This window comes from Astyanax mexicanus, chromosome 1 (genome assembly GCF_023375975.1).
Source record: "Astyanax mexicanus isolate ESR-SI-001 chromosome 1, AstMex3_surface, whole genome shotgun sequence".
NCBI classification, from domain to species: Eukaryota; Metazoa; Chordata; class Actinopteri; order Characiformes; family Acestrorhamphidae; genus Astyanax; species Astyanax mexicanus.
In genome coordinates this window covers 33,099,785-33,114,600 of record NC_064408.1, presented here as the reverse complement: position 1 = coordinate 33,114,600, position 14,816 = coordinate 33,099,785, and the positions used below count along the sequence as shown (strand labels likewise).

The 14,816-nt window shown below is 37.4% G+C and overlaps 1 protein-coding gene across 2 annotated transcripts; it reads right to left on the bottom strand.

Annotated features, from left to right (window-relative positions):
* Window positions 1-2,610: 2,610 nt before the first annotated feature.
* On the bottom strand, window positions 2,611-14,811 carry pafah1b2 (platelet-activating factor acetylhydrolase 1b, catalytic subunit 2). 2 transcript variants are annotated; one of them, XM_022666869.2, is made up of 7 exons: window positions 14,751-14,811; window positions 12,978-13,293; window positions 11,135-11,215; window positions 9,982-10,071; window positions 8,528-8,644; window positions 5,837-5,959; window positions 2,611-5,714 (listed from the first exon to the last, which is right to left on the bottom strand). In XM_022666869.2, exons 3-7 carry the CDS (start codon window positions 11,210-11,212, stop codon window positions 5,436-5,438), a joined length of 687 nt encoding a protein of 228 aa, XP_022522590.1. In that variant the 5' UTR covers window positions 11,213-11,215; window positions 12,978-13,293; window positions 14,751-14,811; the 3' UTR covers window positions 2,611-5,435. The 2 variants fall into 2 exon arrangements, with proteins under 2 accessions (XP_022522590.1, XP_007261055.1); XM_007260993.4 differs by lacking the exon at window positions 14,751-14,811 and having other exon boundaries at window positions 12,978-13,491.
* Window positions 14,812-14,816: the final 5 nt, after the last annotated feature.

Sequence of the window (14,816 nt, the reverse complement as noted above, 5' to 3'; positions counted from 1 at the left end):
CATGCTCTGTTAGCTGGGCAGATAAAACATCAGTTAATACACATCAGAAACGTACATGTGCCAGAGTTAGCCCAAAAGGCAAATTTTTCCATTTGCTGGCTTTGGCCTTTTGTTATTAAGCCATGTTTGACACACAGTATTTTCTATGAATGGTTTTATTTAATCTGTTACAAACTATTTAATATATTGCTAGAAATAAGTGCATTAGTTATTATTCATTATTCAGGAACCTCTACAAAATGTTTTTATTTTACAGAGATAAGAGTAGTGAATTAAAGTACTACAGCAAGAAACAGGAGCTTAAGGGGTTAAAGAACATAACATATTATTATAATTATAAATGACATGTTTAATGGTGTTTTGATGCCCTAGTTCTGTTTTATGGCGTAATATAATGAGCCTCTGTTTGGCAGGTGATATCATAATTACTCAGTACTGTACTTATATCTGCTGGTTGGAACTACAGAGCGCTTTTTGAACCATTACAGTGAAATGGCTTTTTGTCCTTAGACTGAACTGTATTTTAGAGCTTTGTACGAGGAGACACCATTTTTATTTTTCAGCTTTTCAGCATTTCACTGGTTTATCTGCAGTCATTAAGTTAGAACATTGAATGGGTGACCTTTGATCTGTGTCTTCACCAGTGAATAGTTCAACTTTGAGAAGAAGTGCTTTTGTTGGAGCAGCAGTGATCTGATCATTCTCTGTAATCTGATTGGCTGCTTGTTCCTATAAGGTTTGTCTCTGTCAAAGGGCGCTGACCGTGAGCCACTCAGCAGTGATAAGATATCCAAAAATGTGGATTATTTCCACGTATTGCTGAGTGAAAAGAATGTGTAAGCACTCCTAACACGTACTGTAGTGTGTGTTTGAGAGAGAGAGATAGTATATACCATTAACCATTCCAAAAAACGATGAGTCTGTGATACTTTACTCCTTAGGTAGAGATCAAAAGCTGCCAAACACAGATTCACATTTTTACTCAGTTTAAGATGCACTCTATTCTAAAGGGTCCTTTAAAAAGTTATTGCAACATATTTATAAAAACTTTGGCACAGACAAGCTTTTTTACTACCGCACTTTATCTGTCAGACCTTTAGATCTTTTTCTGCTGTTAAGCTGAACTAAAAGCGTTTTTAACATTTTGAGGCATTTGAAAATGTTATGAAACATTCAAAGGAATAGTTTGGTCAGTTATACTAATCTTGCTTATGACACATGAAAGTACAAGTCCAGGTCTAAAAGATGTTCCAACATTTTGGCCCAGAGAAAATGAGTTTTGGTGCAGAGAAGAAAGTGGCATTTCTGGATGGTGTTGACATGTGGCTCCTGCTTCTGGGAGACTCTACATCTCTAAAATGATTTTTATACCCAGTCATGTTAGGCTACGTTCACATTACCAGGCTGAAGTGACTCAAATCGCAATTTTTCTTTTTGCTCAGTGTGGCTTAGATCTGATTTTATCATGGCAGTGTGAACGTGAAAAATCAAATAAGATTTAAGTCACTTTCACACGTGGTACTAAAATCGGATACGTATCCGATCCGAGGACATGCAACACGAATGTGGAAATCAAATCGGTCAAATCGGAATTCACTCTCATACCCACACATCTCTTGATGTAGCTACAGCTGCAAAAACAGCAAAAGCAAACCGCCTGGCCTTTTTTCTCCTTCAGACCAGCTGTTTACTCTCCATTCCAGCAAAAGATGCTCCACATATGAGCTGCTAACACATCCATTGTCCTTGATAAAGCTATGAGACCTCTCTCAAATATGCCGTTTTTTTTTGGTGGTGAAAAAGGTGACGTTTAACAACACATAGTGAGTGCATGTGAGACGTTTCAGATTCAGGTCACTTGTAAACCGTCGTGATCTGAGCTAAAATCAGATTTGAGCAATGTGGCTTGTAATGTGAATGCAGCCTTAGTTACTGTTTTTTTTTTTTATAAATACCACTTACCTTTCCAGCCCACTGTTGCACGGTCTCAATTTTTTTTGAGATGTGGTGTTCATGTTGTTTCATAATTTTCATAAATAATAAAATGTCTGACATTCAATATCTAATATGTGTTATATTGTAAATAAAATATGGGTTCATTGCATAATGTTTTTATTTATTTATTTAAACTTTTTTGGAATTAGGGTTGTAAGTAGTAAGTAGCTTACATTAGCTTACATTTGTAGGCCTGTCATGCTTAATATTTTTTTCATGTCTTGAGATAAATGGTATAATTTTAACATCAATTCATAGCATTGATATAATAATAATAATAATACAATAGCATAATAGTGAATTTACATATGTTTAAAGGGTAATTACCTTTCAATTGAATAAGTATTCAGACACTGGAATTGAAACAAATTATTAATTTGAAATAAATTAAACAAAATGGATAATTAAGAGGACAACAAAAATGATTTAGGTATTGTCCATATATTGTACGATAAGTCAATAAAGTAATTTGTAATTTTGTGACAGGCCTAACATTAGCTTCTCAGTCTGAAATATTCATTCATTTGTATTTTTTATTTTCGACGACAAAATGTTGATGTGAATGTAAATATTGTAAATATTTTATCAATAATAAAAAAAACACAACACCACCGCTGAGGTAACATCCCTGCATCTTTAATAGAATGTTTTTTTTAGTGTGTGGCAGTGCAGCTAAACTAAACAGTGCAAGCTCAGTGGCTAACATGAACACACACACACACACACACACACACACACACATATTTCCATTTACATCACCAGTTACACAAGAATTTACACAGACTTTAATATGCCCACACACACGGTTTCCAAACACACTTCAGGCATGTTCAGACATGTTTAATCTCTCTCTCACACTCATACACACCTAACTCCCATACATAATAAATGAATACACAGCTTTAAGACAGCATGGTCTTACATTATAGGTCTCTGCGTTTGTCCCTTACACACACACACTCACACACACACACTCACACACACAATGTGACTTTAGCAGATGGTGTGGTGTAGCCCAGTGCTAAGCAGTTTCAAATACAGGTCAAATGTCCACTGGAACAGAGAAACGACTGTACACAGTAAACAATCAAATGGTGAGTGGCGGTGGTGGAAAGAGAGCGAGAGAGCATCAGAGAGACTGTAGCTATTGTTTGGGGACAAAAAAGAGAGAGAGAGAGAGAGACAGAGAGAGAGAGGGAGATGGTGAAGGAGCCCAAGTCAGAGAGAAATAATAATAACCATAATAAAGGTGTTAGCATTAGCATCTTCATTTAGCAATATCTAATACTGAAAACATGTAGACCTACACAACTTTCTGCTAAAGTGTGTGTGAGAATACAGACATCTGCACATCTCTTTGTCTGTGTGTGTGTGTGTGTGTGTGTCTGTGTGTGTGTGTGTCTGTGTGTGTGAAGGCACAGAGAACCTGGCAGTATCAGTGCTACATTAAAGCGTCATACGGCTAATAAGTATGTAAGGCAGCACAGAGGCTGGTAACACCACACTAACACACACACACACCTACACACACATACACACAGAGTGCTGTACTCTATTTGTGATGATCAAAAAAGAATATTCTTTAAAAAGAATAAACAAACCTTAAAGCTTAACACAAAAAATAAAGAGAGTAAATAAATAGTGCACTATGTAAAACACAAGTGCAAATTTGAGACAAAAAAAAAAGGGAAAACACATTTTGTTCTTTCACATTTTTGTGGGGACCAATTTGTGAGGACATTTTTCATAATAAAGTCCTCACAAACATAAACAAACACACAGCACCAAAGACTAAAACGTGTGAAACTATATTGGCAGTGCTGCACTTTTTTCCTGTATGTTACTTATATATGTGACCCCTCATTGTCAGCTCAAAAAAAAAAGAAAAATTACCCTATGCTGGTAGGCTAGCTCATTAACTAGCTCTTGACCAGTATAGGGTATGTGTTTTCTAGAGGCCAGCAGGTCTTGAACTGGATATTTAACAGGGACAGCCAATCAAAACCAACATTTTAATGAGCTCATGCATAATAATAGTCAATCCTCCACCTGCCACGATGTTAAACAGTTGGAATTAGAGCCACACATTGTAACAATAGGCATACAGTAGTACTACAGTTTGGAGAAAGTGCAACATGGCTTTTCATATACCAGACATGAAATTGTTTGGGATCATGTAAATCAGACAATAGAAATAAAATAAATATTTAAATGAAAGTAAAATGAAACATTAACTAATGAGAAACATATTTTTTAAAAATAAAATACTGAAGGAAAGTGCAGCACTTCTAGAATGTATATATAGCTAATACTGTTTTGTATTTAGATTTGTCATAGTTTTTAATTTTTATTTGTCATAGGCTTATTGTAATATTATTTTCTTGATAATAAATTTAATTTAATCTGTTCCCGGATCCAGACAAATACAAATTCAAAAGTAACAGTAAAGTGCAAAAATCAAAGTACCCTTCAGTTATTTTCAGTTAGTTCCAGTTTAAATGATCAATAAGTGCTGGCTTATTCTTCACAAAAAATAGGAAAAAAATGTAACAGAAAAATGACACAGAAGACTCAACAACTATGACTAATCGCCAAACGGTTGCATGCTATTAGCTTAGCTTCCATTTATTTTATAATGTGGAGGCCTGGACTTGGTAGTCACTAACTGGTGTGATTAGTTCGCAGCTTATCTGAATTTTCTAAATAACTTTTTATATCTTTTTTTATTTTATTCATAAGAGCTTTTTGATCAACAGTGTTAATTTTTTTTCTGGCAGTGGAAGAACAGCCCAAAATCCACACAGATTGTTTTTACAGATGAAGCAAAAGTAGAGATTGGCTTTCTCCTCTCTCTTAAAAAGGAAATAATTAAGCGCTAATTTTCTGATGGGGAGAGGTTTGGTGGTCTATTAGGTCTTGGACAGCTGTTAGGGCTTTCATTTCATCTGCCCTTTTAAATCTCCAGATTTAGATATCGAAAACAGTGCATCTCACACTTTCTCTTGTCCTTATAGATGTGGATTATCACTCACGGAATCTCCTCAAAAAAAGATCTTGTATTTACAGACTGCTTTAGATGTACATTAAATAAATGAAGTGTGGCCTCTGACTTCTGCACCGTACAAAAGTTGCCTGAAAATTTTTGACTCAAAGATTTATGGCTTTAAATGAATTTGAAAAACATAATGCTAATTGCAAAACCATTCAGAACTTTTAGATTCTTGGATTTGGGGAAATCAGTAATTTTGTAATCTCCATCTCTCTTAAATTAAGACTCATCTTCTTCACCTCTCTCTCTCTCTCTCTTTCTGCTATGTGGTCTCTCTCTGTACACTACTCATACAGTGTGTGATGTTAAACGGTAGTTTCTGCTTTAGAAAGTGACCTTCTTTAGCTCCGCCTCTCCAAAGACTGACAGATTTCATCTTCAATCAATTCCTTCAGACAAGCGAGGCCCGCCTCTCCTGAGGCGTCTCCTCCAGTAGTTGAAGCAGCAGCTCATGGAGGGGTGTGGCCACAACGCTGTAGCCGCTGGCCGTCAGGTGAAGGAAGTCAAACATATCTCGACAGGAAACTGTGCCGTCCGAGTGCACAAAGCCTCCGCTTACATCCAGAAACTGCACGGGTCCCAGACGAGGGAGAGCAGCCCGGAGATAATTATTCACTGCTGAATTTTTCTCCCTCAGGGGGTTGGGCAGTTCCCCCCTTGGCAGTAGAGCCTGTGTGAAAGGTTCACGATTAATGCAAGAATGTGGTGAAAAAGCAAAGTTACACAATTTTTATTATCCATCTCATCCTGAATCACATTACATACATACACACACAAACAGTCACTACTCACCAGAACGATGATCTTGGCCTTAGGCAGGCGAGAGTGAAGCAGCTGGACAATGGCCACAATTCCCCCTGTAACCTGCTCTGCTGTGTGTTCATGATTATTGGTACCTACCCACAGAACCACCACCTGAAACAACAACACTCATATTTACTCTCCAACTTTTTATTTATCTGTACAGTTAATTTTAGAATCATTGGTCTTATTTCTATACCCAAGGAAATAATTGCCAATTTCACCTGTTAGCTACTAGGGATGTAAAAAAATATTGATATATTGAAGTATCATGATTCTTTGTTTTGCAATTCTGTATCGAATTTTAAAAACACATTATTGAGTTTGCTTACAGAAAGTCACTTACAGAAAATATTTGCTTTGAAACCCCTCTTTCGTGATGTATATCATGTTGAAAAAAATGTTGCTCTAGTAGCTACAAAGCTGCCTCAGTAACAAAAAAGCCATTTGTTGACCCAGACCTAGTTCTCTTACTTTCTCTTACTTAATTCTGATAAAACTGAGGTCCTTCTATTAGGTCCTAATATTGATAAAAACATAAATGTTAATACTGTAGACATAGACGGTCACTTAATTATACCTGGTAAAACTGTGAGAAACCTTGGGGTCATCTTTGACCCAATTCTTTCGTTTGATGCTCACATATGTAGCATAGTCAAAATTGCATTCTTCCACTTAAGAAATATAGCTAAAATCCGCAGTATACTCTCTCTGGAAGATGCTGAGAAGCTGGTGCATGCATTCATAACCTCCAGGCTGGACTACTGCAACGCGTTGTTGGCTGGAAGTCCACATAAATTACTCCATAAACTCCAGCTAGTTCAGAATGCAGCCGCAAGAGTGCTTACCAGAGCTAGAAAGTTCGATCACATTACACCTATTCTTTCATCCCTACACTGGCTACATGTTAGATTTCGCATAGATTATAAAATACTTCTCCTGATGTATAAATCCCTTAATGGTCTGGTCCCGCATTATCTACAGGAACTCCTTACTCCTTACAATCCGCCGCGTTCACTCCGCTCCCAAGAAGCTGGCCTGTTATTAGTCCCGCGTATTAGAAAAAACTATGCAGGAGGAAGAGCGTTCTTTTATAAAGCTCCCCAACTTTGGAATAGCCTCCCTATTAATATACGGGACTCAGACACACTCTCAATCTTTAAATCTAGACTCAAAACATTTCTATTTGCTCAAGCTTTTGAGTAATGTCTCATTTAAATTTTCTTCCTCTTACAGCTTATCCAGCAAATATAAACCCTGTCCTAATCATCTGCTTTCTCTTTCTCTCCCCATGTCCTGAGCTGCTGCTGCCAGTGCCCATCCCACTCCAGCAGAGTTTTATAAAACCATTCTAACCCCTTTTTCTTCCCTCCCCTCTCTGTTCTCTCTCTCTATCTTTCTCACATGTGCTGAGACGCCTGGCCGGCCGGTCTTCCTGGATGTGTCTGTCTGTGGTTCCAGCTTTCAGGAATCAGCCCTGTCCTTCTACTCATCAGAATTATTTCACAACCCTTCTAACTTCTGCTTTTTATCTCTTCCTTTCCTTTCTGTTTTCTCTATCTATCTCTTTTACATGTATGGAGATGCCCTGTTCCTGATGTTCCCAGCCTGGCTCTCCACTGCCCACTGTGTTGTTCTCCGGCTCTGCAGCCCTGCACTGATTAACATTAACACACTCAGTATCTGTTTCTGTATTAGCCATAGCTCTATAGTTTGTGCCCATCACATTCTTATATTCATAAATTAGTACCTGTTATATTAGCCATAGTTCACATTAATTCTCTGTACTGTTTTTGTTCTGTTATTTGTTTGTTGTTTGTTGTTTGTTTGTACTGAGCGGGTCAACCCGAGTAGGATGGGTTCCTCGGACTGAGTCTTGGTTCCTTCCAAGGTTTCTTCCTCTTAAAGGGAGTTTTTCCTTGCCACTGTGTCACCATAAAATTGGCATCTCTGTGGTGCTGCTCATAAGAGGCGTGGACCTGTTTTTCCTGTAAAGCGGCTTTGTGACAACCTTTGTTGTAAAAAGCGCTATATAAATAAAATTGAATTGAGTTCTAAATATTGATACCAAGAGAGCCAATGAGAGCTGTAGTCATTTGTATACAAACTCATCACCCTCAAAAAGAGCTGTTACTCACAATATGGTAGACTAAAACATAGAAACACTGAATTTGTAAAAAACTCCTTGTAAAGGACACAAAATATATAACAGATTAAAAATAAAATGTAAACAATGAGTCTTAACGTCTTAATTAATCAATATTAGCACATATCATTCCCCCACAACTCTATTCATTGACACAAGACAAACTATATGACTATACACAAATACTATTTACACACAACATGTATCTACAGTTAAACTAATGTTCTATATGATGTCAATTATTCAAAACTGTATGTATAGTGACATAATTCAAAACTTTAACCCATTCTTTTACATCAAATTTGCTTGTCAGATTACATTCAAACAAAAGGTTTAGCTATTGGAATTTCTTAGGTAAATGTATATATAAGTTTACAGTTATGTATAAAAATTAATGAATTATTTGTACAGCTAAAACAGCAGTAGCCACAATGAAGCCTGACTTTTACCCTTACCTTTTAATTCAATCTTTACTGGCATTACAGTATGAGTTTGTAAACACATTATTAATAATTACTAAATTCTCCGTCTCTCACCCGTGGTCTGATGTTTTCCAGTTCTCCGTTCTGCAGTCTCCACAGAACGTTATTTGTGGTGTCTCCTCCAATTCCAAAATTTAGAGCATGCAGAGGAGAAAACAGCTCCCGCCACACCTGCCACAACAACCAATGACAGATCAGGCTTTTACCATTATACCACTCACCCAAACACACCACCACCAATCAGCAAAGTGTAAATACTGTCCCTCCCATCTGAACACACATCAAAATAAATATAACGTTCATAATTAAACTTTTAACAAACATTTGTTAGCATTTTAGCCATTCAAATACTCACATTTTAAATTTTCAAATATAATTTAAAAATGTAAAAAAGGAAATGTATTTGTGGTTTATTCGCTACAGAATGTGTTGGCTTTTAAAACATGGGTAATTATTTCAGCTAATTAACAGGACCTTTTTTGTCTTAGATATTTACATGCACGTCTCTTCTTCTACAAAACAAAAAACAGAGAACAAAAGACAAAACTTATATAATAACAGAATGGGAAAAAATATTTTGTCCGGCCCATTTTTATTTTAGTTTTATGTGATATTATGTATATTAGATTTTGTCTGTGTTGTTCCAATACACACAAAAGAAATAAATATGTGCATAAAAAAGCATGTGCAATGGCAAATAATTTTCTGGGAGAAATACTTTATTTTCTGGAATAAAAATCAGGAATGCCAACACTTTCGTCCATGACTGTAAATTAAAATAAGATGCAATGAGTTGCTTGCCCAATGTTCCAAACACTTGAATAATCAAAAACACACCAAGATAAGTTCAGATGTCAAACTATTAATTTTATTAGCATTAACATTCCATTCAGCTGTTAATAAAAATAGAATGCTATCAACTATCATAACTGAAATCTTGAAGCATTCCTGAAGCAGATTACTAAACAGTGCTGGAGCACAAGCCTCCTTCTGCCTATTCTAACACAAAATCCCATTACAAAACCGCTTAGTTACGGACATCATTGCACAACACAGCTTTCAGTTCTGTACTTTATGCCAGTGTGATATTAAATGGCCTCTATTGGTAATTACACTTCAGGCTGGGTTTGTGTGGGATTGGGTTTCCCTGTACAAATAACAACAGAAAGAGAGAGTGAGAGATGGTGTAGCAGTGTGGGGATACTGCTGACATCAGCAGAACATGCTGGATGAGATATCAGAATGGAAAAATACGGTAGTTTTATTTTAAATTAAGAGCTTTAATTAAAAAAGGTTGCATTGAGAGCACAAGTAGTTTTTAATGACTTATTTAAAATACATATCAGTTCAGTACCATGCCTGTTCAATGCTGTGGAATTGGCTTATCTTTACAAACATGAATCCAATAATATAAAGGTGCTGAACATGTGACCATTCTAAGAAGTAGAGGTCACAGAGAAATGTGAAGAAATCAACACACTGGGCAGAAAAATAGCTGAAACACTCACCTCATACTGCTGCATCAGCTGGACCATGGAGTCACCTACAAACAACACGTCAGGCTCAGCATCCTTACACTCCTGAACGAAGCGGTTATGCTGCACACGTACACAAACACAGGTCTCAGTATAAGTGTGAACTTCAATCAGAATAGATGTGGTAATTTTTCTAGACTAACAAATTTGAGCACTTCACATAAATAAACACACAAACTAAAAATAATATTTTTATTGTCAAGACCACCACAGTTTATCCCACATACACACTTTTAAGTGGAAACATGCATTATTCTGCAAAATCACAGGAGTTTTCCCTTGTTGCTGTAGCAACAGCCTTTACAGATTGATCCCATTTTACTGTCCTTCAAAACAATCAGTATGTGTTTGGGAAGGGAATCACAGCACTACACTGATACACTGCCCACGATAACGATGTTTCCCCAATACTCCGTATATAGCAAGACAGTTCTCTGAGATACTTCACCGCATCCATGTTACTGAAGAGAATCAAATATTCCTAAAGAAGCAAATACCAGGAATATATTTAACAGATATTGACAACCATTATTCTTCACCACATGTTTACCATTTTCATTTGATTAGTGCCACCATGTGGAGTAAGAAAGCAATAAGTCAAATTTTGGGGCAAGTTGAGAGTATGATTCAATTCCCCTGTATAAATAATGTATCAAAAGACAATAAGATATTTTGGATTATCAATATTTTGTCACCCCTACTGTAATATTTTTTTAAATGAAAACAAAATAGAAAACAAAGTAAAATAACATTAGAATTAGATGGTCATATATATTTTGTTAACAATGTTTCCCCATTCTGTTTTGATATAATGTAGATATGGTTGTCAGATATATATTCCTTTTGTACAGGAATGGTTCCAGCTTTACACTAGATGCTGGAACATTGCTGTGAAGATCTGATAGCATCCAGCCACACCAGTGAGCATTAGTGAGGTCAGAGACTCATGTGGAATGATCTAACTCAACCCAAAGGTTTTAGTCAGAGCTCCAGAACATTACTGTTCCACAGCTCAATACTGGGGCACTTTATCAACCCACAAATTATAAAACTCACTCTTACACACCCCTACCTTATTCACATTTACATAAGAACAACCCCACTGCCACCACAGCCATTTACACACCTGAGACATCCAGCGTCCATCCCCCTGGACATCCTGCACAGGCAAAGGCTCCGCAGCAGGGTTCTCCTCTTCACTCATCCTCTATACATAAAGAACATTTTCTGATAAAGCACCCACTCCTGCTATTACACCTTACAGCTGAACAACATGGATATAAAATGTGATATATCATACAGCAATTGATTTTCAAAATGACTGAATTAGTATTTTCATTATAAATTAACCAATCAACTGTTTTTTTCTGAAGTGTAAGACAATAGTAAAAAAGTATTGTATCACAATTATCAGAGTAATTTTTTTCCAATACACAACATTAGTGTAGGAAGTAGTGCTCCTTGCCCACTGGCTTCATCTGTAATTTATTTTAATTATAAGCTAATTATATAACTATTACACACATATATATATATATATATATACAGTGCTATCCTATACTACTTCAGGGTTTTTTTGGCAGTTTACTGCAAAATGTTGTACACTGGATTTTGTATCATTTCTTCGTTACTTCTTGGATTTAAGAGCTCAAATGGCAATAATTGAAGGAAAAAATTGGGGCAGTCTAAAACTTGACTGACAGTAAAGGTGAAGATAAAAACATGATTTTCCTCCTTTAAAGATTGATTTTCCTCCTTTTGTCCAGGCCCCATATTACTCTCCTACTCTACTGTAGTCTAGTTCAGCCCTTGATTTCTATCTGTCTGTCTTTAACAGTGCATGGAAAGGCCCTGGCTTCATCCTTAATCCTCTTCTGAACTCATCAACACACCCTCCATCAGAGAGAGAGAGAGAGAGAGAGAGATCTTAACAAACACAACTGACTGTCACCACCCACTCTAAATGTAAATGATCTTTCATCTAATTTTACATCTTTATCTCACAGCTAAACAGCATATATACAGATTTAAATTATGTTGTTTGATCCAGCTATGGATTTCAAAATGACAAATGATGATTATTTTCATTTTTATTACAGATACATCTGCTGAAATCTAAATTAACTGTTGTCTTAAACTCTGCAAAGTGTAACACGATATAGTGAAACGTATTATAATCAGGATTGTCAGTCATTTCCACAATACACAATATTTATCCCAATATTTGGACACTGACTCGGTAGTTGCAGATTCTTAACAACTGCTGTGCAAACACTCTCCTATATTGAGGAGAGAGAGAGAGAGAGAGAGAGAGAGAGAGAGGGGGAGAGAGGGAGAGAGAGAGACCAAAACAAACAACTGACCATGTCACCACCCACTCTAAATGTAGCTCTCTTTCATCTAATCATCATCTTCATCTTAAAGCTAAACAACATATATGCAGATTTTAAATGTGATGTTTGATACAGCTAGTGGACAGCTAAATAACAAGAGAGAGAGAGAGAGAGAGAGAGAGAGAGAGAGAGAGAAAGCAAATCTTGCTTGACCAAAACAAAACTAGTGACCATGTCTCCACCCTGATTTAATGTAGCTACTATCTATGAATATCTAATCATGTGTGAAATATGATATTATATGCCTGGGAGGACATGGCACTGATCTATTAAGATTAATTCCAGTAGACCTTTGTTTTTAATTCATTGTAATAGCTACGTATTTTCCGTTCCACCTTAAATATGCCTCAGAGCTAGAATGCACTATTTAAGGTGGAACGGATGATTCGAATAAGGACCAGCTGTATCTGTTATCTAAATCACTGTAATTATCTTATATGTGATCTGTAGGAGATCCAGAGAGAGGTCTACACTCTGACCGGAGCTCTGCTCTGCTCTGTCTGCAGTCTAGTCTAGTGCACGCGGCCTCCACCCTGCAGCTCCAGCAGCTCATCATCCCGAGCGAGCGCAGGCTACCTGCTAAAGCCTCGGAGAAGGATGCTGCTGCTGCTGCTGCCGCCGCCGCGCGCTCCCGCTCCGCCGCGAAACCTCGGGAAGGCCTGGTTTCCTCCTCCACGCCTCGAGCCCTTTCGCTTACAGCGCGGTCTGACCCGGTTTCTCCGGCTCGCGGTTATTCTGTGTCTCACCGGACCCGACCGCGTCTGCAGCCTCCAGCTCTCCTCTATGGAGCGCACTTCCGTCCGCAGCTCTCGTCTCGTCACGCGCTTCCCGTTAAAGCCCGGTCCCGCCCTCTCCTTTAGGTTAACGCGGACCACCAGGCGGGACCCTGTGTCTGTGCAGAAAGACAATGCTAATAGTAATAAAACACTAATAAATAAATGAATAGATCAGGGTGTATGTGTGTGTATCAGTACTGACAGGCCTGACTGAGCTCTGGTTAAGCGTTTGGGCGTGTGGTATACTCAGCTCTAATAAACAGTCCTATTATACCTGTAAACTGTGTACATTAGGTTTATGCGCTGGTTCTGCTCTGTGGTTATGAAACCCCTTTGTATCATTCACTGCGTGTTACAGATGGAGCTGGCATTGCAATGACGTAATTTATTTTCTGCTGCAGGAATGAATGGTGATTCGCTGTTGCTGTAGACGTGACGCCCTCCGCCGCACGGGGGCAGCAGAAGCGCACGGTCAAAAATCACAGTCAGCAGTCATGTCAAGTCAAGTAGTTTGGTTGTGAATACTGCATAAATAAAGGACATACAGAAAATGTAAAAAACGTTTCTCTCCTTAGTAGGAGACATAAAATGTACAATACAACAAGGTCACAGATTTAGACATACACGAGACGCAAGACAATAGTGCAATATTGATAGGGAAATTAAAGATGGAATGACAGTACCATTGTAAACAGTACCCATATAACATTAGTGCAACTATAGAGGTATAAAGCTTAAGGCTGGTGAAATGAATGAGTGCATACAGTTCGTAGAAGTTCACAGTTGGTGGTGGTGGTGGTGGTGGTGGTGGTGGTGGTGGGGGGGGGATGGGGTTAAAGTGGGTATGACAGACCCAAAATCTAATCGAGAACTTGGGCAAGATCTGAAAACTGCTGTTCACAAACGCTCTCCATCTAATCTGACTGAGCTTTGTTTTGCAAAGAAGAATGGGAAAAAATGTAGTCACTAGATGTGCAAAACTGGTAGAGACATACCCTAAAAGACTTGCAGCAAAAGGTGGTTCCACAAAATATTGACTCAGGGGGTAAAAAATGTTTATACTTCATATAGTTTTAATGTTTCATATTTTTTCCACTTCACAACTGTATACCACTTTTTTTTGGTCTTTCACATCAAATTCCAATGAAATATATTTATAGTTGTGGTTGTACTGTGACAAAATATGGAAAAGTTCAAGGGGTATAAATACTTTTGCAAGCCACTGTACATAACAGAATAAATAGGTGGCAAATAATAACTAGCAAATAGAAATAAAATACTTAAACAACACAATTCCCATACACATATAAACAAATGCACAATGTATACACAAAGTGGCATGTGAATAAATAAGTTTTAATAACCCAAAAGACTTGTACATGACAAGACATTACTGGAGTTAATAATAAAACAATTCTGCCAAAATGGAATAAGTGCTCATTCTACTTAAGAGGCACCTTGGCTTACAAAAATGAAAACTATCAAAAAATATTTAAAACACCCCAAAACAAACAAAAATCAATAACAACAACAACAACAAAACTAACACACAAAGAAATTTGGTTAAACGTACCAATCTGGCAACTCTCCTGTCCGCTCTACGGACCGTGGCGCTGTGCTGTAGTTCTCGGCTCCGCCG